Source organism: Actinia tenebrosa, unplaced genomic scaffold (genome assembly GCF_029948245.1).
Source record: "Actinia tenebrosa isolate PJP-AT-01 unplaced genomic scaffold, QUT_ActTen_1.0 PGA_scaffold17__23_contigs__length_9995812, whole genome shotgun sequence".
Taxonomy (NCBI): domain Eukaryota; kingdom Metazoa; phylum Cnidaria; class Anthozoa; order Actiniaria; family Actiniidae; genus Actinia; species Actinia tenebrosa.
The window spans coordinates 5,810,914-5,836,629 of NW_028292577.1; the positions used below are offsets into that span (position 1 = coordinate 5,810,914).

The 25,716-nt window shown below is 38.6% G+C and overlaps 2 protein-coding genes across 4 annotated transcripts in view; one reads left to right on the top strand and one right to left on the bottom strand.

The window, feature by feature from the left end:
• Positions 1-11,905, bottom strand: LOC116291071 (serine/threonine-protein kinase SMG1-like). 2 transcript variants are annotated; one of them, XM_089031636.1, is made up of 10 exons: positions 6,201-6,324; positions 5,852-6,060; positions 5,630-5,728; positions 4,866-4,968; positions 4,363-4,471; positions 3,288-3,394; positions 3,040-3,189; positions 2,900-2,959; positions 2,547-2,653; positions 1-2,272 (listed from the first exon to the last, which is right to left on the bottom strand). In XM_089031636.1, exons 2-10 carry the CDS (start codon positions 5,996-5,998, stop codon positions 2,195-2,197), a joined length of 960 nt encoding a protein of 319 aa, XP_088887762.1. In that variant the 5' UTR covers positions 5,999-6,060; positions 6,201-6,324; the 3' UTR covers positions 1-2,194. The 2 variants fall into 2 exon arrangements, 1 of the variants encoding a protein (XP_088887762.1); XR_016120051.1 differs by lacking the exons at positions 1-2,272; positions 2,547-2,653; positions 2,900-2,959; ... (2 more) ...; positions 4,363-4,471; positions 4,866-4,968 and adding exons at positions 7,129-7,301; positions 7,851-7,935; positions 8,084-8,260; ... (2 more) ...; positions 9,532-9,630; positions 10,604-11,905 and having other exon boundaries at positions 6,201-6,325.
• The window catches only part of LOC116291070 (uncharacterized), an 18,940-nt gene continuing 4,775 nt past the window's right edge, over positions 11,552-25,716 (top strand). Inside the window, exons 1-7 of one of the 2 annotated variants that reach the window (XM_089031629.1) lie at positions 11,552-11,570; positions 14,707-14,751; positions 15,215-15,684; positions 16,104-16,190; positions 17,128-17,247; positions 18,315-18,377; positions 25,473-25,538. In XM_089031629.1, the coding sequence (XP_088887755.1) occupies positions 14,732-14,751; positions 15,215-15,684; positions 16,104-16,190; positions 17,128-17,247; positions 18,315-18,377; positions 25,473-25,538 (826 nt within the window). In that variant the 5' untranslated portion in view covers positions 11,552-11,570; positions 14,707-14,731. Of the gene's footprint in view, positions 11,571-12,094; positions 12,180-14,706; positions 14,752-15,214; positions 15,685-16,103; positions 16,191-17,127; positions 17,248-18,314; positions 18,378-25,472; positions 25,539-25,716 lie in introns of those variants that run through there. The other variant, XM_089031628.1, reaches the window with a different exon arrangement.

A 25,716-nucleotide genomic window follows, 5' to 3' on the forward strand; every position in this document is an offset into this window, starting at 1 on the left:
TGAATACAGCCATCTCTTTTATTTCAAAGACAATGAAATAGCTGTAACATTTTTACCTACAACTAAATCTGATCAACGCAAAGATAGCGAAAAGTTATCCACCTACAAGATCTCTAAATGCTATTGGCTAATCTGTAATATACAATATTATTAGTATAGAACGAGATAGTAGTTAGTGCACCTTAATTCATGATTACGTGACCAAGACCACTCCAGACCTCTGGTGTTTCCATTCCGTCAATCAAAATATTTATCATTTCAGATTGGATTAATTTTGATGAAAGAAATTTGAGAACCAAACATCTAGAGACGGCCTGTGACGTCATCATGCAAATTGGTGTAAAACTGTAGTGAACATTACTTTACAGGATAACACGACGCAAGTTAGCATAACACAGGGAGGATTTGATCCGTAACGACTGAAAAACATGGTGCACGGTCACGGTACGGTAATGACCAACCGCAAGGCGTCTATTTTTTGTTCGTCCAATCAGAATGCACGGATGTTATGTGGTCTCGATGAGGCACACCGCACCCATACTAGATCTCCTCTAACATGACTAATAATAATAACGTAGCATGGCATAAGACACTGAAGCAAGACAACACAGGACACAATGGGTAATACCCTTACAGTAACGCTTTATATGCAGTACTTGTATGGCTAAATAAAAGACAAATCTATTGTAAGCATTGAAGTCCAGACCTTTTAGTCCAGGATTAGGACCACAGGAGGCCCAAATATGGCAAAAGCCTTCCCTGCGTAATAAACGAAAAATGTAGGACAAATGGAATAGCAATGAATGGAACGATTTAGCCTTCTTGATAGGCACCGGAAATACGTCACATCATTGTTTTCTAATAATCTATATATCAGGATAATAATAATCCTCAACTAGTTGAGTAAGTTAACCCTCAGGTCAACTCTGTCTTGGTCAATAGATGTTAGTTTCTGACCAGGAGAGCTCTATTGTCTCCTTAAACTTGACTGGGTCAAGCTGCTGGCTTGGTATCATGTACTCTTGTTTGCTCAACTCATACGGTACAAATTCAGCAATTTGAGTTGGACATTCCCAACAAATATCTTGGTTGGTTTATGTAACAGTTTACCAGCTGGATGGTGGTGTTTGTGTATCCTATAGCTAAAGGCTCAATCTAGACAAATGGTATTGCCATTTAGGAAGGTTGAAGCTTGAAACAACAGTAGGCTGGTCCAGTAATGAGTGCCAAGCTGGTTAGTTGATGGTAAGTGGTTGGTTAGTTGATGGTAAGTGGTTGGTTAGTCCATGGTAAGTGGTTGGTTAGTTGATGGTAAGTGGTTGGTTAGTTGATGGTAAGTGGTTGGTTAGACGATGGTAAGTGGTTGGTTAGTTGATGGTAAGTGGTTGGTTAGTTGATGGTAAGTGGTTGGTTAGTTGATGGTAAGGGGTTGGTTAGTTGATGGTAAGTGGTTGGTTAGTCCATGGTAAGTGGTTGGTTAGTTGATGGTAAGTGGTTGGTTAGTTGATGGTAAGTGGTTGGTTAGTCCATGGTAAGTGGTTGGTTAGTTGATGGTAAGTGGTTGGTTAGTTGATGGTAAGTGGTTGGTTAGACGATGGTAAGTGGTTGGTTAGTTGATGGTAAGTGGTTGGTTAGTTGATGGTAAGTGGTTGGTTAGTTGATGGTAAGGGGTTGGTTAGTTGATGGTAAGTGGTTGGTTAGTCCATGGTAAGTGGTTGGTTAGTTGATGGTAAGTGGTTGGTTAGACGATGGTAAGTGGTTGGTTAGTCGATCATAAGTGGTTGGTGGTCTGTTATTGACCAATTGTTAATCAAACAATTTTTACGACACAAGTCTAATATTATTTCAAGCTGTTTCGTTTTTTTCAAAGTTTGCTTAACTGCAAGGTTTGTTCTGGTCCAAAACTAACGTTACAAGTAAATAAGCAAAACTACGTCGATCTTTTTTTCCAAGTCGTTAAGCTAGCAACGCCATAAACTCCTCTAAATACATTTGCAGCACGACACCCGTTACTAGGCAACGATACAAGTTTAAGCACTATGGACACAAACACCTGGATTGTTGGGTCGATTGTTGCTAGCTGGCACTGCTGCTGTTCCATGATTAGCTTTGTTGCTATGGTGACCTGGAGCAACCAATGAAATTGATGTAGAGAATATGGACATACAGACAGGATTGTCTGGTATCGTCTCGTCTATACCCATGCAGTCCATCCTTCGTACATCTGGCTGAGATTGTCTAGACTGGTTGCTTCATGGATAACATGGTCAACCTTGAGGAGAAGTCACAATTCAAAATAGGAATCATTTGTGATGAGAGAAAAACAGCAGTAGCAAGGGCGGCAACGACGACAGCAGCAGCAGCAGCAGCAGCAACTACAACAGCAGCAGCAGCAACGACAACAGCAACAACAGATGCAAAAACCATGCAGCAGCAACAGTAGCAACAGCAAAAACAACAACAGCAACAGTAGTAACAACAGTAGCAGCAAAAATAACAACAATATTAAAAAGAAACAATAATAAAGAAAAGTAATAAAACCCTACCTGGTCCGTTACAGACATTCTCTTTGCTTGATCCGCATCCCTACCATCGAGTTTTGCTTTTACTTTCCTCCACACACTAATGGCATATGTGTTATGCTGCTGTAGAGCTGTTATCAGATATCAAGCTATTAATATACATCATACTAAACCATAGATAATATACATCATACTGAACCATAGATAATATACATCATACTAAACCACAGATAATATACATCATACTAAACCATAAATAGTAGAGGGAGACTGATTTGTTTTTCTTCGTGTACGATAGCGCTGCTGTGCTAGATATTTGAATCAACGAAGAACAACAAAACTTCAGATTGAAATTTAGACTGACATGAGCACTTTACCTTTGCCAGTTTTTGGATCTCTGGCGAGGAAAGCTGAGGAAGACTTTCTTGGACTTGCAACTGAATATACAATAAAACAAACGTACTGATTACAAATGGTGTATTCCTGGAGTTGTGGTAGCTTTTATCATATGACCTACCTGTAGCAGGTCGTGTGGTAGGTGAACCTCCACCTGATGGACTTTGTGCCCCATGATCTTTGTGTAGAATGACTGGGTTTGTTGGAGGACAGTAACTTGATGATGTTTCTGGGATGTCTTTGGTCATGGTAGTGCTACCCTTCTGTAATGCTGACCACACAATTTCATGTCATTAATTACCTACATTTAATGTTGTCTATGTGTCTGTCTGTCTGTCGCTGTGTGTGTGTCTATCTTTGTTTGGGTACCTGATGCAAAGGTAGGTGGTGGTGCCGCGATGGGTGTCTTCCCTCCATTAGATCCCGAGTCCTCAGGCATCAGAGGAGACGCCAGGGCTAACAAATCATCATGTACCCTGTAAGACAATTGAATCAGTATTAAAACTTATAAGTATTCAACTACTGTATTAACGTGTTTTGAACCACGAATGGCTTACGTGTGATTGGTTCAGAGCGGAAGCCATTTCACAGTCAACCTACTACAAATGATTTCCGTGTGCTTTCCCACTCTACTGCAACAAGTCAGTTGTCTGTACTTACCAGTGAATCAAAGACGTGATAGACGTGATTATAGCTTGTCTGTACTTACCAGTGAATCAAAGACGTGATAGACGTGATTATAGCTTGTCTGTACTTACCAGTGAATCAAAGACGTGATGGACGTGATTATAGCTTGTCTGTACTTACCAGTGAATCAAAGACGTGATGGACATGATTATAGCTTGTCTGTACTTACCAGTGAATCAAAGACGTGATAGACGTGATTATAGCTTGTTTGTACTTACCAGTGAATCGAAGACGTGATAGACGTGATTATAGCTTGTCTGTATTTACCAGTGAATCAAGGACGTGATAGACGTGATTATAGCTTGTCTGTAATTACCAGTGAATCAAAGACGTGATGGACGTGATTATAGCTTGTCTGTATTTACCAGTGAATCGAAGACGTGATAGACGTGATTATAGCTTGTCTGTATTTACCAGTGAATCAAGGACGTGATAGACGTGATTATAGCTTGTCTGTACTTACCAGTGAATCAAAGACGTGATGGACGTGATTATAGCTTGTCTGTATTTACCAGTGAATCGAAGACGTGATAGACGTGATTATAGCTTGTCTGTACTTACCAGTGAATCAAAGACGTGATGGACGTGATTATAGCTTGTCTGTATTTACCAGTGAATCGAAGACGTGATAGACGTGATTATAGCTTGTCTGTACTTACCAGTGAATCAAAGACGTGATAGACGTGATCATAGCTTGTCTGTACTTACCAGTGAATCAAAGACGTGATAGACGTGATTATAGCTTGTCTGTACTTACCAGTGAATCAAGGACGTGATAGACGTGATTATAGCTTTCACTTGTTGTATATTATCATCAAACTCCTTGTCATCTGTTGAATCACTGCTGTCTACTTTCCCACTGCAACCTGTAGACAATTGATGGAGCAACAATAGAACACCATGTCATGTTACTTGCAATCATATAACCAATCCTGGTACTACCATTGCCCACACAGGGCTGAAAAACATACGTGATGTGCCAATCTTTCCAAAAATAAATCAAGGATGCTGGAAAATTCGTATTTAACACGAAAATAGGTCGACGTTTACAGGAGAAACTATTTGAGCAGAAACATTGAAGAATGATGGGATATTCTGGAGTGTAACAATAGTCTAAAGAACATGGTGCATTGTGGTTTAGTTTGGGTACAAGAATCTATTGCTCATCATGACTTTTATAGTGTTGTTGTACTCAAGCTAGACCACAATGCATCATGTTTAATATGGTAAACAAGGTCAAGGTTGGTATCAGAGTCTTACACGATAAAGTGCTTTTAATCAACTGTGCACTCTCGTCTGACAGCCTGTTGTAGGATGTAATGAACGACTTAGCAGCAGTACTTGATTCATGTCCATCTTCATCCTGAGGAGAGAGGGGAAAACAGACAAAATTCATCTATGAACTTTAGCACAGGTTAAGAGCCCACAACAATAACACTGTACGACATGCCGTAACATTGAAATGGCTTTCTATAAGAATGGTTATCGTATGGATAAGAAACGTACGATTACAGCAAGTACACGGTAGGACATGCCGTAACATTCAAATGGCTTTCTATAAGAATGGTTATCGTATGGGTGGGAAACGTACGGTTACAGCACGTACACGGTACGACATGCCGTAACATCGAAATGGCTTCCCATAAGAATGGTTATCGTATGGGTGGGAAACTTACGGTTACAGGACGTACACGGTACGACATGCCGTAACATCGAAATGGCTTCCCATAACTGGAATGGTTATCTTATGGGTGGGAAACATACGGTTACAGCACGTACACTGTGTTACATGCGGTAACATTGAAATGGCTTCCCATATGAATAGTTATCGTATGGGTGGGAAACGTACGGTTACAGCACGTACACGGTACAGCATGCCGTAACATTGAAATTGCATCTTCTTTCACTAATTCATGCAACCAAAACGAGTAGTTACTGGTACAGCAAGGTATGCTACAGCCATGAATTTGCAGGACCGTTTCTCACTCATGCACTCACTCACTCCTAATATGTAGGTACGATACCTTGACCATAGTGGTTAGCAATGCTTTCACTTCTGACACCAGCTGCTGATGTGTTACTATCAGTGCTTTGAGGGCATTGGTGTGGGACTTGAGTGATTCCTGAACAATAAAAGCAAATAATATCAACATCATCATCAACAACTTCAACAACACTACATCACATCACTAAACGCCAGCAAAATTAAAGCTTAATACTGCAAAACTAAAAAAACAAGGACTCACTCTCTTGGTGGTGACAGAACTGATAGCCTGTATCTTCCTGGACTTATGTGATGATATCTCTTGACTGACTGACTCCAGGTTAGTTTTCATCCATCCAAGAGTGATGGGTGCTTCAGGCGGACATTTGATGTTCAATAACGATGTCATCCCACTCACAGCCTTTAGCTTCACCAGAAGATTTTTCTAACTCTGAGGAACTGTTCTTGCATCTGGAAATAAGTTACTCAGTCAATTGTGAGAAAAATACAGGATAATAAAATAAAGAATACTCCAAGAATATTGATTGACAAATTAATTGAGTATGTAAATCAGTATGAAGCGTAACCATATAAAATACATTAGGGCTTACTTGGAGACAAGAGCAGTGATGGTGCTGTCCAAAGCTGTGACCTCATGGGACTGGCTACGGAGCATCTCGAAGTGAATCAGGGCATTAGATAGTGAGCAGATGTCTGAAGAGTGCTTGGCCTCCAACTATGGTATACAAAAAATTATATATAAGATCAATGACGTACACTTCTACAACTAAAAAAATATATTTTAAAAATTAATTTAGATTTACACAGAGTAATATTCATTCAGGCCCTTTCTAGATCGAATTAGAATTTACAAGTTGATTTTTGCAGAGGGAGGAAAACCGGAGAACCCGGAGAACCCTTGAAGCACACGAGAAAACCAACGAACATCTCACATACGACGATGTTGAAAATCGAACGCGGGTCACATTGGTTAGAGGCAATTGCTCAAGCACTCACACATTGAGTCTTTCAAAACTTACCTTTTCCCTTTGAACAAATCCAAAAAGCACACAAAAATGTTTTCTCTTAGTGTCTAGTCATTCTAGCAATCTCACAGTAATTGGGAAGCCTTTTCACTCACACTCTCTACCGCTATATTCAATGTTCTATGCACACAACACTCAACTCACATGTTGATTTTTACGGAGGGAGGAAACAGTAAAACTACTGAGCTAGGTATAGTTAAAATACCGTTATGAGCAGGGCAATCCAGTCATGAAAAAGCTTAATAAAACTATTTCTCAGCTTTAACAAAATGGTATTGCATTTGATCTACAATATTAAACATCATGGATTACTGAGGAAAGGGCGCTACCTTTTGTAATTACATTTGCAAATGGTTAGACCTCTGCATTAATGGTGCAGGTCCCATCCCTAATCAACTGAAGACCATCAACGAGGACCATAAGTTTATCAGTTGAATTACTGTCAAGTAATCTGTAAATCCTCTTTAAACAAATATGATTTATTTATTCGTACCTGCAGCTTTTTAGCTTCTTGTACAACATCACAAGTTTTATTCCCAAAACTGCTGTTCACCTGGGCTAAGATCGCATTCATCAAATCCAATTCACTTTCAACTTTAGTGAAGAGTCCATTAAAACCTGCCAGTAACATCTGTCCTGCTGACATCTGTTCACTTGACTTCTTCCCTAAAAACATGACAATTGCACAGGATGACACATACTGCGGCTGAATGGTAATAGGAAACAATACAATCCCTAAATATGACTCTCAGGCATTGCTGAATACTCCAGTATTGAATTCTCTGTTGCTCGGTTGCTCTTTTGGGCCAACAGTTTATCTGTAACCCTGTTTTACCGTAGGGTATTTTAACCCTCTTTCAACAAAGTCTTTTTATTATTTATTATAGTGTTAGCCTCGATTTTGTGAAGAATATTGTGTTCTTGTGAAGGTACGTGGAGTTTTAAAGTGTTTGTATCGTTGAAGTTGTGTAATCTTTACTGTTGGTATTAATTTTGTGAATATTTTGACCTTGAATGAGGCTAATGAATGCTCAGTGCAAATGAGTCTGTTATCAAGGAACACAGAGGTATGTTATGAATTGGAAAAAAAGTCTATTGAAAGTGAGAGATCGCATCAGTCTTCAAACACTTTGTTTGGATAACATGCAATAAAGTACACGCTTTGTGTGTCAGGGAGCAATTAAGTAGCAATAAAGTTGGAAGAATCTCCCTTACCGATTGCATTCCTTGACTGTTGGATGGCATCAAACTGCTGCTGTAATATGGATATCTTTGAACTGATGCTGGAGGAATTAACATCCTTTAAAAGAAAAAAAGAATGATCATCATAATGTTGGTGATGATGACTGTGATGATGATGATGGTGATGATTAGGGGGTAGTAGTGAATGATGATGGTGGTGTTAGTGAATAACAACCATCCGACAAGGCAGGGAGGTTGTAACATACCTGGCATTCATGTGAACTGTTCATCTCTCTTTCTAACGTTTTGGCCAGTGCAGCAATATCTTCTCCATGTACAAGTCTCTCTAAGCTCTCTAACATACGAGTTACGCTAGGATCTCCTGAAGTGAAACTCTTGATGGCCTCAGGAACAATGATATTCCTGAAGTTTGTCATCAATTCCTGCAGGAAAAGAGAATAGAAATCACAATAATATTGATAATCAAGTGGTTTTGAAATGATGGGAAAATGGTGCTTAGGAGTTAGGTGTTACATAATGCAATGTGCTGGTAGAGTAGGTGTGGTGGTGATGTTGTAGTAAGCTGTGATATAATGTGGTGTGGTGGGGTTTGGTGTGGTATGGTTGTGACATGTGGTGGGGTGTGGTTTAGTTTGGTGTGGTGTGGTGTGATAAAATATGATATATTGTAGTAAGGTGTAGTCTGGTGGGGTGAGGTTGGTTTAGTTTAGTGTGAAGTGATGGTATGGTGTAGTATGATAAGATATTACATGATGCAGTATTTTTGTAGTACAAAGCTCATGGTGGTGTATTGTGAATTAAATCAATAATAATGAAATACCATTGCCAATGAACTAGTATAACATTATATCAAGAGATAATGGAAAATACTTTTATTACCTGAAGGGCAGAGAAGACTTTGTGAACTGCAAAAATGCCCTTGATAGAGTTGTTTAGTTCTTCTTTAGACGAACTCTTCTGTTCTTCAATGACCTGAAGACAACATATATACATATCGGTATTCATATCAAAGATAAGTAACTAGTATTTATATGCAGCATTCATCCTACCAACATAGACCTCTGTCAAGAATATTTGGATGCAAAGGTAATGGTAATTTGTCATATGAGATTTGCACTTGTTCTTTTATATTTTCCAGCTAGCCACATGTGCAAGAAAGTTTGAAGGAGGTCTATATCAATATATCTCTCCCTCATTCCATCTGTCTGTCTGTCTGTCTGTCCATCTGTCTGAGTGTCTGTGAATACTTAGCAGACATCCATCACTTCTTTAGCAATATAGAATTCCTAGTTTATTGCTCACACCTCAGCTAGTGTTATACTATTCATTTAATAGATGTATAGAATCTGAGGATAATATGACTGCGTATAGGCAGTACTCACCAGAGGATGACCTCTCAGCAGGGACAGAAGCTGTGTGACATTACCGCTCATTGAACATAGCTCTTCTAAAAACCAGTCACCTTCTCTTGATGTCAGGTCTGATAGTCTGTCACCAGCAACTACAATACATCAAACACAGCATTAAAAGAGAGAACCTAGCCTCCTCCTCTGAATACTCCATATTAATTTTATTCTCAAGAAAGAAATTGGGATTCCTCAATGTTTAAATATATGGAAGAAAAGAGCTGGGGACAAGAGAGGGATAACCTCAAACATCTTATTCCTTGAAATAAAGTCAAAATATTCTCAACCTTTAGCTGTGTTCTCCATCACTAAACATCTCTTGCTCTGAGAATAAAGTACTTTAACAATGACAGAGCTCAGGCATATGGTGGCACTGGGTTGGTTATCTGTAGAATAAACAATAATAAATATGAATGGTTTACAAACAGTTGTCAGTTGGAGGTCATACAATTCTCATGTTGTCATCAGATGGTTGTCAAGGTGGTACGTCACACACTTGCTGAGTGACTGACAGGTAAATGACAAACTAAGTGTAATCAGATGGTTGTCAAGGTTCCACACTTGCTGAGTGACTGACAGATAAATGACAAACTAAGTGTAATCAGATGGTTGTCAAGGTGGTTACATACTTGCTGAGTGACTGACAGATAAATGACAAACTAAGTGTAATCAGATGGTTGTCAAGGTGGTTACACACTTGCTTAGTGACTGATAGATAAATGACAAACTAAGTGTAATCAGATGGTTGTCAAGGTGGTTCCACACTTGCTTAGTGACTGACAGATAAATGACAAACTAAGGGTAATCAGATTATTGTTGAGTGGCTGTCAGTCTGATGTCAAGTGGTCTACAGCTATTGTTTGCCTGAAACATATTTGTTAAGACTGGCAAGTGATGTGCTCTAATTCTTGTTATAATATAGTCAAGTAAATCCGCGCGATCTGATTGGTTGAAAAGCATGAACCATTTGCCCAGGGGTTGCACGCTCACGTCAGCTTTTTTTGCTTCGGCGAAAAAAAACATTTTGTATCTTTTTGCTGACAATTGATCTATAGAAAAGATAACTGACAATAATTGAAAAAACTAGCGAAAATACTCATCAATCTCCGACATTTAGTATAGAGTTGTCATTTGATCAGCCTAGTAATAAAACGTCAAGATTTGCATCACTTTCAAACAGTGAGCTGGACAAGATTGTGTCAGAGCGTCACTCCAAAAAGACAAAGCAAACCACAAGTCGGTCGGTGTCTACATTCAAAGGGTTTTTAGCAATGATTAAACAAACACAAAAATATTGTTATCGTGTATTTATTCAACAAAAGTATTTCCAAAGTAATTAACTATAAATATCTTGCTCACCATCTACTTCGCAGCTTCACAACTGCAGTGAAGTCCTTTCTGAAGCTCCACATGGGAGGGAAAGCCGACATAGCATACTATCCAGAGAAAATTAATCCAGTTCAGTCAGTTAGTTTTGATCCGTGTACAAGAAGCTTTCCATTGCTAAGTCATTGTACGATAACAAACTTGAACATCGCCAACAACAACCAAGACAGCCACTGTGTTTTTCATTGATTTTCTCGGGCATTTAACTGTACTAAGATATGTCAACATTTGAAATGTACTTCTTACAGTTGAAAATCACTTTCTCCGTAGTTTTGAACATTTTTGATTCCCTGGTAAGCTAAATTTTTGCCATTATTTTAGTCATAACAGTCTTCATGCAGTGTAAAGCTGCCATTTTCAAAACGACTGTTTTTTTCTGTTTTTGGCGCCTTTGTGCTTTTCATTCGCACGCAAGGTGCGTAAGGAGAATTTAGGGCATGATCAACAAATACAGTCTATAATTTGTATTTATTTCTTGTTTGTTCACTTGACTATATTATAAAAGTAATGGATCATAAGTAGCTGTGCGTCCATCGAGTCATGGATGCAATTGGGAGGTTGCTTAAGCACTCAAAAAAGCTAGAGTTGCACTCCACTTTGCGTAGTGCAACTCTTTACGCTTTTCTTCGTGCTTCGTCCATAACTCGATGAACGCACAGCTACTTATGATCCATTGCTTAAATGTTCTCTCGTACAGGCAGCTTGTTTACCCTGTCCTAGCCTCTTTATGATAGAAAACATATTTATTACTTGTTTACAGTTCCAGCATGTTTTTCATGAGATATTGTTTTGTCTTGTTATTGTTGTGCTTCGTTTGTAAACACTGTGACGTAATGTTATTATGCCGCGTTGCATCATGGTTTAGGACACCACAGGTAACCCAACACGTCTTGGACTTTCAGAGCTCTTAACAAAAATACAGTTGTCATTTCTTCGTCAGGTAAGGATTTTTCCCAAATTTCTTAATTGTTTCAGGTAAAACGTCACAACCCTGAAGTCAGCCGTTTCTTGAACAGGGATTAGGATACCTGTTATAGTATGAATGCATTGCACTCTTATACTGTACTTCCTGTCTGCTTCGTGGGTTCAAGTCAAATCGAAGGCAGCGTCGTTTCTCTCTCTTCTTATTCTCTTCGCTGTTCAAGTTTCGTAGGTCATTTTGTATCAGTGAATGCATCAATACATCAGGTATTCATTCTCATTGAAGGCCTGATACTCAGGCTAGGTATTCATATATATTTGGAATTTCATACCTGGCCGGGCATAGGAATTATAGGCGTTGTTTTGGGGGTGGTAACGTTTTATATTTATATTTAGCTTCCCAACCCATAATATCTATGATACCTGTCAATTATCTGTCACAGTGTTGATTTTCATCCAATCATAAGCCACATAGCTATCACATGTGGTGTGACGTAGGCTCTGGTTAACTGAGACTATAAAAACATTCTTGATTCTAATCTGTTTCATTTGTCTGGGGCACAAAGTGACGGTCCAATATCCATGTCTCTTTGTCATTCTTCTTCTTCTTCTTCTTCTTGCTGATCAAGTAAGTTTTACATGTCAATTTGTATCCGTGAATGCATCAATACGTTAGTAGGTCTCCAGGTATATGTTAAGATAAGATTTAGTATAAGATGTATGTAACATAACACAGTGCTATAAATCAAGGAATACTAAACTTCTAACTGTGTAGCAACAAGATGTTGATATCAGTGTATCGTAAAAGAGATTATACTGATCGTTGCTAGTTAGCTGTTCAATATCGTTGGTAAGTGAAAAGTTTTGATTCAAGATTGAACGAGAAGCTGTAAAGGGGTGTTCCCGGTAGACTGTAGACTGGAAGAATGTGTGCATGTTCTAATGTACCAGGTACATCAGTACTACATCAGATGATGTATTGTAGATCCGTGAATTGCATAGAGTCTAATATTTAGGTGCAGTTTAAAATCAGTAGTCCTGATATTTGCTAAGAAACAACTCATTTGCAGATGCCACATTCCTGTGATCATCAAGCATATCATAAATCAGATTGAGCAATCTTTTAAGATTTTAGACTTGAAGTCATTTTCCTTATTTAGATTTCAGTTTACTGTTATTTACTGTACCTTTAGTGATTTTAGATGAATTTAATGGTAAAATTCTACCTCTAGGTTGTATGATCTAGGAGTTACTATCAAAGTGAAATCTTGGGTGGGACGAAACGTCATGGGATATCAGAGCTCATGTGATAATAATACAAATTTATAATGACGCATGTTAGCAGTATTTGAATTTTTAATGAAGTCCGACAGGCCATGCCTATCTCTGTGCTTTTCGTTGTTCTGTTCTCCTTCAACTTATTCTACCACAATTTCGACAGTGAAAGTGCACATCTAAATACCGAATACTGCTATTTGTCTGGACAAACTGTCAAAACTTCTACGTTTCCCACTGTTATAGGCCATTTTTTTGATTCACAATGTCACGGATCATCAACATTGGTATACTTTTTAATTTGCATCAAGTTACACTCTACTTACCACACATTGTTCTTTGAAACAATAACCATTGAACCAACTACAATATGGATATGCAGTCGGTTTGTTCTTCAAGTATCAAAACAGATCAAACGACATAAACAACTTTGTTTATACTATCCAAATGCCATTGCTACATTCCACATGCCTTTCGAAGGTGAACTGAAAGACAAGGGGGCGGTCTTGCCCTTTGACACAGAACCAGCCTAACCATCAAAGGGATTATGAACAAAACTAAACCGTCTTATGAATGCTTTGAAGCTGTCATCCATCACGGCAAATTCACCATGAAACTTATGACTTTATATTGTCCGCCTTTCTCCAACGAACACCTTGTGACTACCACTACATTCTTGAACAAGTTCACTTCCTACGTCGAAGAAATCATACTATCCCCTGAACCACTTATTAATGTTGGTGATTTCAATCTCCATACTCAAATGCCTTCTAAACTCAGTTAAACCACAGTTATCCAAGAAGCTGATTACTTACAGAAAGCTCAAAGATGTCGATATTAAGGCATTTATAGATGACCTCGCTTCTGCCAAGCTTACTCAGGATTCTACTATTGACTATTGACTATTGATCTCGACCTCATTGCTGACAAGTACAACTCTTCTCTCATGCTCCAAAGTAGTCATCGACAAACCCCACCTATCCTGGTTCAACAGTAAAATCTGAACAGTGATCGTTGCCAGACGACGTGCTGAGCGAAAATCATGCTCTATCAAACAGGCCGACCATCTAGCCGAATTTAAAAAGGCAAAGAACTACGCTACTATGATGCTCATGAATAAAGCCAGATCTCTTCACCTGACCGACCTTGTAAATGAAAACTGCCATGATCAGCATGAGCTCTTCAAAACTGTGAACTACTTGCTCTCTGACTCTTAAACTTTATCACCGCCCGCTAGCACAGATTCTGAAGATCACTGCCTGTCACCTACAGAGTACAATTCGATATCATCCTAATTACTTTTAAAGCATTGCATGACATGGCTCCCTTGTACGTATCAAAACTGGTACAGGTCAGATCTAAATACAGATTTTGATCCAACAATGCAGTATTGCTAGCTACACCACTAACAAAATCACCAAAATTATGGAATTCTCTCCCGGCCGAAATCAGGAACATTCATAACATTGATAATTTGAAAAAAACATTTAAAGGCACATTTTCATCGTTTAGCATTTTGATGAACTTACACTGACTCTATCGAATACCACAGTTTTATAATATTTAACATTGTATATAGATATTTATATTTATTTACATTATATAGATATATATATAATATATATTTACATTATATGCATATATATACTATTTATTTACATATATTGACAATCAATAATATTTTAACAATTATTTGATTTTCATCATTATGCGGAATATTGGATTTTAGTTTTTGGAAAATATGCGTTTTATCTAGATATATGTCATCTTATTTGCTCAATTGATCATTTCGTCGTGAAAAAATGTGCGTTATAAGTATTAAAGTTATTATTATTATTATCAGGAGAAACGTGTCACAGATTTTTTGTTTACTCTTTTAGATCTGGTATTAACCCTTGATGTATCATGGCCAGCGAAGAAGAAAGGTGGGTGAATTTTCATTCCTCATTTGGCAAAAATCAAGTTCTGAATTCCAATATGATGGGTGTCGAGGGCTTACGAGTGAGCATCTGGCTCAAGAGACTAAGCAAACACTTCCTGCCTCCTTGAAGTAAATTATATTATATTACAAGCAAATTTTATTAAATAATTAGTTCTAGTTAAATTATTATTTGTTTATTGCATTAAATTATTGTACACATATTCTGGTTTTTGTGTTAAAACAATCTGCGTTAAAAGCATCTGTGAGGAAGAATTGGAGAATTGGAGTCATCCTTTTTTGATTGATTTTTGAGGTTTAGTTTAATTATTTGGAAGACCAATTTATTGTCATTTTATAATCCTATGTATTTTTTTAAACCAACCATAAAACTTATTACAAATGGTGCTGAAAAAGCCCCTTTTTTCAGACTGTTAATAATTTTTTTTTTTCAATTTGGTGTTTTGCAGAGGTAATTACTTCAGCTTGACTCTTCTGTTGTTCCGTGTTGGGAACCAAAAGTTAAGAGAGTATTTCAAGACACAGTGGCCAATAGTATACCAGCGTGTTAGACCTGGTACAGTACCACCCCCTTGGCAAGACACACCACATGATGCAGCAGAAATGAAAAAAATACAACCATCCAAACTGAAATTCAAGTTCAAAGATGAAGAAACAAAGTTTAACTCAGGAAACACAAATGACTGGGACTTCTCACTTCTCACCTCAGTACTGCGATATTCATCTTTGCAATTTGTGCTGCCTTCCAGTCCTGAAAGTAAAGCGTTAGATGATCTTAAAAAAATCCGTAACGAACTAATAGGACATGCTACTGATGCAACAATACCTAATGCATTATTCCATACAGCATGGACAGACGCCTGCAATGCATTAGCACTATTCAATGCATCTGCTACTGACTTCAAGTGTGTACAAGATGGTATGTAGTCATCATTTGTGTTATGTTATAGATATCAGTATATAACAGTTTTGTTAATGTGACATGTTTGTTTGATGAAAGTATCTGTACATTATATATAATTACAATGTATGATAATCATGTAACAGTTTATGACCAGCCGACACATGTCAGTCAATAGTTGGCTGACTGATGTACGTTCCCCAATGGTCGACCAATGCTTTACCAACACTTAGCCGACACTAACATTCACTCACTCATACTTTCAAAAGATTTTTAATCTGAGAACATCTGAATCTAAATTTATATTATGTCAAGCTTTTTATGATATACATGTAGATTTAGATGACAGTTACTGCATTAATTGATGATAAATAAAAGTTTTAAGTATACTATGTAATGTTTCTGACAACTTTTGTTCTTGATATTGTCAAATACAGATGTGAATAAACCATGGAATGTGTTGTACCCAATGCTGAAACAGTGTGTTGAACAAGAGAAAGAAATAAAAGATTCTGTTGACACAGGTGAGTTAACACCATGTTAAGCTTTCTTAAAGATCTTGTCGAACAACAAATATTTTTCGATTTATAAAAAGCTGAGATACTATAGGCTTGACTGAGAGTAAGAATGAAAATAAGTGTGTAAGATATACCAATCAGTTATCCCCGGGGGGGGGGGGGGGGTACTACCTCCCCAACTTGGGTAGGGGTGTGCCACCAGGACCTCAAAACCCTGACCCTATCCCAGACCTAAAATTTTGAATTTACATACCCTACCCCAGACTAAGGCTAAGAATTGTACACCCTATCCCAGACTAAAAGACAGAAAAGACGGTTATTTAATAGATTGCAATCAATATTTACCAACATTTTTATTGTTTTTGTGCCGGCAAAAGCGTAGCCTATTCGCCAGACAAAAACGACCAAATCGTTAACTCTATCCCAGACAAAAATGATACCCTATCCCAGACAAAATGTCAAAAAATGATACCCTACCCCAGACCCAAAAGCCGAAAAACCATACCCTATAGGGTGGCACATCCCCGTATAGCAAATATAGGGGAGTAACCCCCCTCCCCCCCCCGGGGCAGTTATCATGGTTATAATTAAACTCATCATCAATACTGAGACTGCATGGTGCAAAGACACCTACACTGCCATGTAGGTACATGTACCACTCGTACTGCAGTAATGAGGTGACCATAGGAAAGTGTATAGTATGGAGCAACAAAGAAGATGAGCAATGATTTGCCAAAAAATATTGCTAATGGAGAGATTACTGGCCAAAATTCCTCATTTTTAATTAAGACAAATATTTTTCAAACTCATGAAAATTATGAAGTGAAGCAAAGTCTTTATTTCAAGAGGGTAACACCTAAAAGTGAAACCCTCAAATAATAATAAATTTTCATTTAACATATTTAAAAAATTCTGAATTTACTATTTAACTTTTTTGCAATAGTAATCAACAGAATAGAGCAATTACAGCAGACAGTGGAAAAGCAGCATGAGACACTACAGCAAACAGTGGAACAGCAGTATGAGACACAATTAGAAGCTGCAAGAAACATTGAAAGAAAAGGTAAGACAAAATATTTTACCTACCTAGAGTGCAAACAATTAATCCGTGAAACACTAATTACTTAATAGTACAAAATAGTGCTAATTAAACGATAGAAAACAATGGAATTTGCAAGAAACTGTGCTATTTAGTATTACTAAAGTGTCACGGTTATATTGTTTGCACTCTAGTAATTAACATTACCTTAGGAGCCAATCATTTTTTATGTCCAGGGGAGCTGGTTAAAAAGAGGGGAAATATAGAGAGAAAAGGGGGAGCTAGTTAGAGTGTCAGTTAGAGTGATAGGACATGTTGTGTTGATAATCTTAATGAGGGAAACCTACTCACTAAGCGTGGTTTTCAGTAGTGCCCTAAATAAGAATATACAACGACTAATTTTACAATAATACAATTAAAGAAATACGAATAAACAAAAACATGGATAAAAAGATAAATTAAATACGATGAGATAAGAAAAATGTAAAGTTATAAAATATAAAAGAGTGATCTAAAAAGTCTCATGATATATACAAAATATTAAAAAGCTAATAAATATTTTTAAGAGATCTCTTGAAACTATCGACTGATGTTATTTTCTCATAATCTAAGTTTAATTTATTATATTCTTATTATGTATATGACATGAAGTGGTTGGTATGGTGACTGTAATGGTCCAGTCAGGCTATGGTGTGTAAGATGTCAGTTAGAGTGGTAGGACATGTATATGACATGAAGTGGATGGTATGGTGACTGTAATGGTCCAGTCAGGTTATGGTGTGTAAGATGTCAGTTAGAGTGGTAGTACATGTATATGACATGAAGTGGTTGGTATGGTGACTGTAATGGTCCAGTCAGGTTATGGTGTGTAAGGTGTCAGTTAGAGTGATAGGACATGTATATGACATGAAGTGGATGGTATGGTGACTGTAATGGTCCAGTCAGGTTATGGTGTGTAAGATGTCAGTTAGAGTGATAGGACATGTATATGACATGAAGTGGATGGTATGGTGACTGTAATGGTCCAGTCACGTTATATTGTATGTAATTAGCGTAATTAATATCAGTGTTTTTCCTGTCATTCTTAACAGTTGATCAAGTGTTGAGTCAAGGGCAACAAGGTCAGAAGAGGTCATCAGCTGATGTCCAGACAGGTTGGTTTTCTGAATTTGAGTTGGATTTGTTAAACCTTCAGTTCATAATAGTATAATTTTAATTTATTCTTTGCACAGCACTTTCCAGTAAATTCTAAAAACCCTTTACATATGTTCAAATAGAACAACACTTCCAAGTGATAAAAAAAGTATTGCAAGTAATCTGAAATACAAAACCATTGTGTGTCATTACCAAAAAAGCATTGTATAAGGTCCAGATTGTTTGAATTTTTATGGGTCAGATAAAGAGGAATAACATTTCAGAGTTGGGTATGCATGCAGTGAAAAAAGATATCCATTTGTGCATTTAATCCTCCACACCTATTCAAATGTAGGTGTTTGGTGCTTCATGGAGTTTTCTTTCTTTACCACTGTAGTGACTCGACGCCATATCTAGATCAACTATTTATTATTCACGACTTAGCTAATTATCATACATGATTAGTTGCTATGGATACTACATCTCTCCCTTTCTTCCAAATGTCCATGTGTCTTTCGTATGATTACTGAATTATATTTTTTTCATGTTCAAGTACAATAAAACTCAACTATAACAATGTTCCATGTCCTCTATCCCTAAGGGTACATATAGTAGTCTTCAAACTTCTTGGGTCTTCGTCTTTCCCTTCTTGGTCGGCTTACTTTCTCTCCTTCATCTTGTGGTTTTTCTCTTTCCACTCGCTCTTCGGTTTTCTCCTGTTTAACTTGAGTCATCTTTGATGATTTCTCCTTCAGCTCCGCTTGTTTCTCTTCGTTGTTCGGTGGTTTCTTCCGATCCTCATGACTTTTGGTTTCCCTCAGAATTCTCTCTCTAGGGTCTTCCTGCTTGGTGTCTGTTGTCTCCTTCGGTTCTTCCTGGCTTGGTCCAACCGTTTCTGTTTCATCTGCTGTGTTGATGACAGTGTTGACTAGTTTGAAGTAACTTGCGTCCCGACAAACTGTGCGTCCATCTGTTGTTCTTCTTGCTGTTATCTTGGATCCTTGAATATTGCAGATTGTATAGAATATGGGTTCATATGGTGTGCTCCATTTGTTTTTCTTCTCTTGTTTGACTAACACGTAGTCTCCGAGTAGCAGTCTCTTTTCCTTTGTTCGATTGTTTTCTCTCTGCACTTTCATCTTCTCCTTGTATCTTGCGTCGTTCTTGTTTATCTGTTCGTCTTCTTCTGATGTCTGTTTGTTGGGTGCTATGTAATCGAGCTTCGTTCTTACAGCTACTCCCCTCATCGCCTCGTAGGGTGATACGGCTGTTGCTGGATGTGGAGTTGACCTGTATGCGGTGAGCATGTCATGAATTGCGTTCTGACTTTCTAGTTTATCTTTGCCTTGTAGGTGCGCTATTTGTTCTGTTTTATTCAGCATCTGCATAAACCTTTCAGCTTCTCCATTCGCTCTAGGGTGTAATGGTGTTACCTTGTGATGTTGAAATCCCTCTTTTCTTGCGAAGTCTTCAAAGTCTCTTGAGTTGAATGGTGGTCCATTGTCGCTTTCTATCCTCCTTGGTGTCCCGTATGTCGCAAATACATGTTTCAACCTCTCTTTGTTGGTTGTGAAAGAAGTTGATGATACTCTTTCTACGACAGGGTATCTTGTTCTTTTGTCAATAATGACTAGGTTGTAGTGTCCGTCAGGATAGGGTCCGCCATGATCCAGTGATACAGTGTCCCAGGGCTTGTCTGGAATACTTGAAGCCTTGATTGGTTCTGTTTGTTTGTCTTTCGTTGCAACCTGGCACTCGTAACATTGGTCAATAGCGTTGTCTATCATGTGATTCATATACGGGAACCAATACTTCTCTCTTAACATTCTCTTTGTCTTTGTCTTCCCAAGGTGTCCTAGACTGTGTCCTATCTTCACTACTTTTCTTTGAAGATTCTCTGGTAGTACAATTCTTTCCTCTCTAAAGATCAATCCTTCCGCTGTTGATAGTTCTTGCTTTATGTGTGTGTAGGGTTCTATGTCTCTGTCTTTTCGGAATTTCTCCCAGTCACCTTTCGCTATCCTTTGAGATAGTTTCTGCAATGTCTTGTCTTTCAGTGTCTCTTCTCTTATCCTTTCCAGAACTACTGAATGCTCTGCTTCTACAGTCCATTTGATGATCTTCTCGGTGCCGTCGTCTTCTGTCTCGGGTAATGGATGCCTGGAGAGGTAGTCTAATGGGTCGGCTTCGTCCTTTCCGGGTTCATAGATCAGTTCATAGTCTACATCTTGCATCTGCATAACCCACTTCTCAATCCTTGGAGGCATATTGGTCTTTGTCTTGTTGAATAGTGGTAATAGTGGTTTATGTGCCGTGATGATTGTGAACCTTGGCGCTCCCAGTAAGTACACTCTTAGTCGATCTTTGGCCCACTTGATGGCGAGTGCGTCTTTCTCTGTCTGGCTGTATTTTCTTTCAACATCTGTCATTGTGCGGCTTATGAAGTGTACCGGCTGCATACCTCTTTCTGTCTTCTGAAGTAGAGCTGCAGATAAACCCTCGTTGAAGCTTGCCTCTGTTCTCAGGATAATTTGTCTGTCTGGGTCGAAGTACGCCATTGTCTTCTTGTCAGATAGGCTGTTTTGTATTGTCTGGAATGCCTTCTGTTCTTTCTTTCCCCACTGGAACTTTACTTCTCTTCTCGTCAGTTGGTGGAGTGGTGATGCGATGCTTGCGTAGTCTTCAATAAAGTTGTCTAAGTATCCGGCCATCCCGAGGAAACTTCTTACTTCTTCTTTGCTCTTGGGTGCTCCGCACTCTTTGATCGCTCTGACTTTGTCAGGGGATGGTCTCAGTCCGTTCTTGGTAAACACGTGACCGAAGAATTCGATTTCCTCTTTTTCGAATTCGCACTTCTCTCTGTTGAACGTGATTCCATGATCTCTGGCTCTTTGTAGTACTGTTTGCAGAATTTCTTTGTGCTCCTCTTTATCTTTTCCCCCTAGCAGAATATCGTCTCGTTGGTTGAGGCAGTGCGGGATGTCTCCAAATACTTTGAATATCGCTTCATCGAAAACGTCTTGAGAAGATTTGGCTCCAAAAATCAGTCTTCGTGGTCGATAATTCCCCCATGGTGTACTGAATGTCGCTACTTTTCTCGTCTCTGGGTCCAGTGTCATCTGATGGTATCCCTGTTTGAGGTCGAGCTTCGAGAATATTTTGCAATCATGGAGATGGTATATGAAGTCATCGATTTTCGGTGCTTGTACACATCTGCTTCTTTTCATGGATTCGTTGGGGATCCTCATGTCAATGCTGGCTCTTATCATGTGTGGCTCTAGCTCATCTTTCTTGGTCTCTGAAAACTTTGGTTTGGGCTGCACAACAAGGGGTGAACACCAAGTTATCGCTTCGCCGGGTGTGACTTTCTCGAATATCTCTTTCTCTATCCCTTCGTCTAGCCATTTCTTCAGGGGTTTCTGCAGGTGATAGGGTACGTTTCTCGGTTTCTGTGCTATGGGTGTCGCGTCTGGGTCCATCTCAAGCTTGACCTGCATGCTCTCTCCCGTATCTTTCTCTTTGAAGCATCCGATTCCTTGGAATACGTCGTCGAACTCTGTCAGGAGTCCCTCGATGTCGTCTGAGGTTGTGCTAACGGTCTTGATTCTCAGGTCGTTGGGTTCTTTTAGTATTCCGTCTGGTTCAATTCTGAGCATTCCTAGGTCTAGTAGTGTCTTCTTGCTTATGAGTGGTGGTGAGTCCATCTTCCCCTTTATCACTAGGAATTTCGTCTTCACTCCTCTGGTCTTGTTTCTCAGCGTTACTGGAAATTCTCCTTTGACCTCTAGCTTGCTCTGTAAGGTTCTTACTCTTTCTTCGCTTGGAAACAGTTCCTGTATCTCTTGAGATCTGTGCTCGAGTGCTCTGAATTGGTACTCGTCCATTATGTTAGCGCTAGCTCCACTGTCGGGCTCCATGTCTGCGTCTAGGTCTGCTATTCTTAATCGCATGGTGTTCGTCTTTCCTCCTGATCTCACGCTTTTGGCTCTCTGGTCAATGTGGCTGGCTGTTTGCTGTAGGAATTCCTCGTCGGATTCACTGCTGGATTCTGCGGTCTTTTTCACTTGTCTCTGGGGTCTCGCGGTTCTACTGTTCTCTTTTTCTTGTCTCTGTGTTTTGTTACAGCATTTCGCGAAGTGGTTGTATTTTCCGCATTTTAAACACTGCTTCCCGTATGCTGGACAGTCTTTACCTGGTTTGTGTGTTCCTGCGTTGCCACAGTAGTAACACGGTTTTTCGGTGTTGTTATATCCTCCGGGTTTAGCTTGTTGTTGTCTTCTTGCTTGCTGGTTATTTGGTCTTTGCTGTGATCTTCTATTTTGTTGTCGTGGTTTGGTTGGTGGTTTGCCACGATTTAGTCTCGCCACCTTGTGTTCGGTTTTCATGTCTTTCACTTGTTGGCTGATGTCTTCGCGTTGGCTTGCTTCGTCTATGAATCGATCCAGATTCCATCTCTTTCTAATGCATTCTTTAATGAGGTCTTCGTTCGACACTGTTTGGATCAGATGTTCTAGGATACGCTCGTCGAGTTGGACTCCGAATTCGCAATCCTTTGCTTTCTCTCTTATCCTTGCGGCGTAATTGACAATTGTCTCGTTGGATTCCATTCTCTCCTTGCTAAATGTGTATCTCGCATGGTGTTTGTTCTTCCTAGGTAGAAAATGGTTGTTTAATTTCCTCTTGAGTTTCTCGTAGTCGTCCTCGATTTCTTCTCCTATCGGTTCTGGTAGGATTCGAGCAAGTTTCTTGATTTCTGGTCCGCCGTAAATTTTCAAAGCGCTGACCTTGTCTTTGACCTTTTCAATTTCTAAGTAGGATATTTCTTCCTCGAAATCCTCTAACCATTCTTCCCAAGCTCTACCCGTTTCTAATCTATTCTCTGGGTTTTTGAACTTTTCAATACTTAGTGCTTTTGTTGTTGTAAATACTTTGATCTCTGTTTTTTCTGCTGCTGGTGGTTCCGTCGGGTCTTCGTCGTTGTCGGACATGTTTTTCTGCACGTGCTCGAATGACTCTTCTGATTTTTTCTTCTTTCGCTGCTGTTTCTTCTTCACTGGTCGGATCCTAGTTTATCTTGAGTTGATTTTCTTTCTCTTGAGTTGATTTCTTTTCCCTTTTTCTTGGTTTCTGCTTCTTTTCGGCGTTTTTAGATCCCGACTCGTCGCCATATGTAGTGACTCGACGCCATATCTAGATCAACTATTTATTATTCACAACTTAGCTAATTATCATACATGATTAGTTGCTATGGATACTACAACCACTATCTTGTTAAACAAGTTGATAAGAAAAACGTTTTGACAGTGCAATAACTGTAGCCGGGGCCACTTAGACCAGTTAAACAAGAGAACCCATTAAAATGTGGAATGAAAACAATTTCATTTCAACTTTGGGTAGTGGAGCCAATCAGAATGAGAATGATAATGGTAATTTCACCCTGTTACGTGTAAACAACTAGATAGCCATGGTCATTTTCTCATGGGAATAAAAGAGTATGTTGAAGGGTATTGTCTTCTGATACTTTCTGATTGGCTGCACTACCCAGTTAGAATGTATTGTTTTCATTCTATAATTTGATTGGTCCTTCCTATCTAGGTGGCCCTGGTTATAGTAGTCACACTGTAAAACCTGCGATAGGGGTTTTGATGTGAATTACCCTTTTCTGTATGTACACTTATTTCAAAAAAGTTTGTTGGAGCCAAAGGAGATAAGCAATAGGTCATTGCAAGACAGAAAGAAATGATTAATGGGCATGCATCTAAACAGGAATAATCAAGGTGTTATAATGGCTTCATTGACTAATAAGCAACACTGAATATCTCAACAATTAATCTTTGTGTCCTTGATGAGAATATTAAATAGTAAGAAACATTCCAGCTAATTTTGTATTTTCTGAGATACCACTCAGTTTAATTGTGGTTCTTTTTAAGAGACCTAGGAAAAGAACATGAAGATATATAAATATAGATAAGTTATAGTGCTTGGGAACGAGGTTGTACCGGGCGAAAGACCCTTGGAATTAAATTCAGAAAAATTAATTTCCAACCTCGCTGGGAATCGAACCCACAACCTTCAGAATTGTACTACCGAACAGTGTTGTTTAATGAAAATATTAAGCTTCTAAAAACCAAATGACTCTCCATTGAAAATATTTCTCCAGTGCATAGCTTAGAATAATTACTGGTCAGCCTCTGGTCACTATGACTGGCCAAATTAGTTTTAGCTCAGCCATACCTCATTTCTGCCTCAACATTTGTGATCAAAATGACCAGCAAGACAAAAATTTAACCATTCAAGTTCCAATTCCCGCCAGACATTGTCCAATGACCAGCCCTGCAGTGAAGTTGCCATAGCCAGCTTGAAAACAAAATGAAATGAAATTTTGTAGACCCGTGCTGCATGTCCTTGGGTCTTGGAATGTCCTATCACTTATCACCTATTACATATCTCCTTTGACTCTGACAACCTTTTTGAAAATAGGTGTATACACTTATTTCAATAAAGTTAGTCGCCTTAAAAGCTACAAAGCTGAGACCAACAAGGATTATGAGTAGTTACATTTGATGTTTCAACCGCTTTAATAACTGTTGATGGATTTTAGATCTTTTACCAGTTAGTCTCACCTCTTCTGAGCATCCTCAAGCTGCAAATTGTATCAAAAGCTTTACTTGTTTGATATTAAAAATTTCCCATGATCCTCAGTGATCTCAGCTTTCTAGGTTTTTTGGTGACTAACTTTATTGAACTAGTTACAAACCTGTCTTATATTTCCATACACCTCTAAAGGTGGTCAGAGCTAAAGGAGAGAGAAAAAGGAATTATTGGCATACATCTAAACACAAATAATTGAGGACTTAAAATAACTTTGTCTACTAAAAGTAACACTGAATTTCTCAATATTGGGCTCTATTCTTGAGAAGCATAATATAAAGAAACACAAGTCATTCCAGCTATTCTTGTATCTTGGAATGACCTGTCTAATTGCCTATTGTCTTTGACTTTAACAACCTTTTTTGAAATAAGTGTTTACACAATAGCAAATGTGACATTCCCAAATGAGCAAAACCATCCTCTTTATTTATAATTTGTAAAAAGTGGGATTTTTGTGTTTTTAGAGGAAGATGTCAAGACCAAAAAACCAAGAACTACAATCAACAACAGAGAGAGGGATCATGCTGAAGGTATCTTTCACTTTTCTACATGTTTTCTTTTACATACTCATCTGGTATATAGTGTAAAGATGTATGGATGTACTTATCTGGTATATAGTACCAGGGGGGGGGGGGGGTACTCTGCCAGGATTTGGGTAGGGGTGTTCCGCTGGGATTCTGAAAGGGGTACCCTGTTTATGACAAAAAA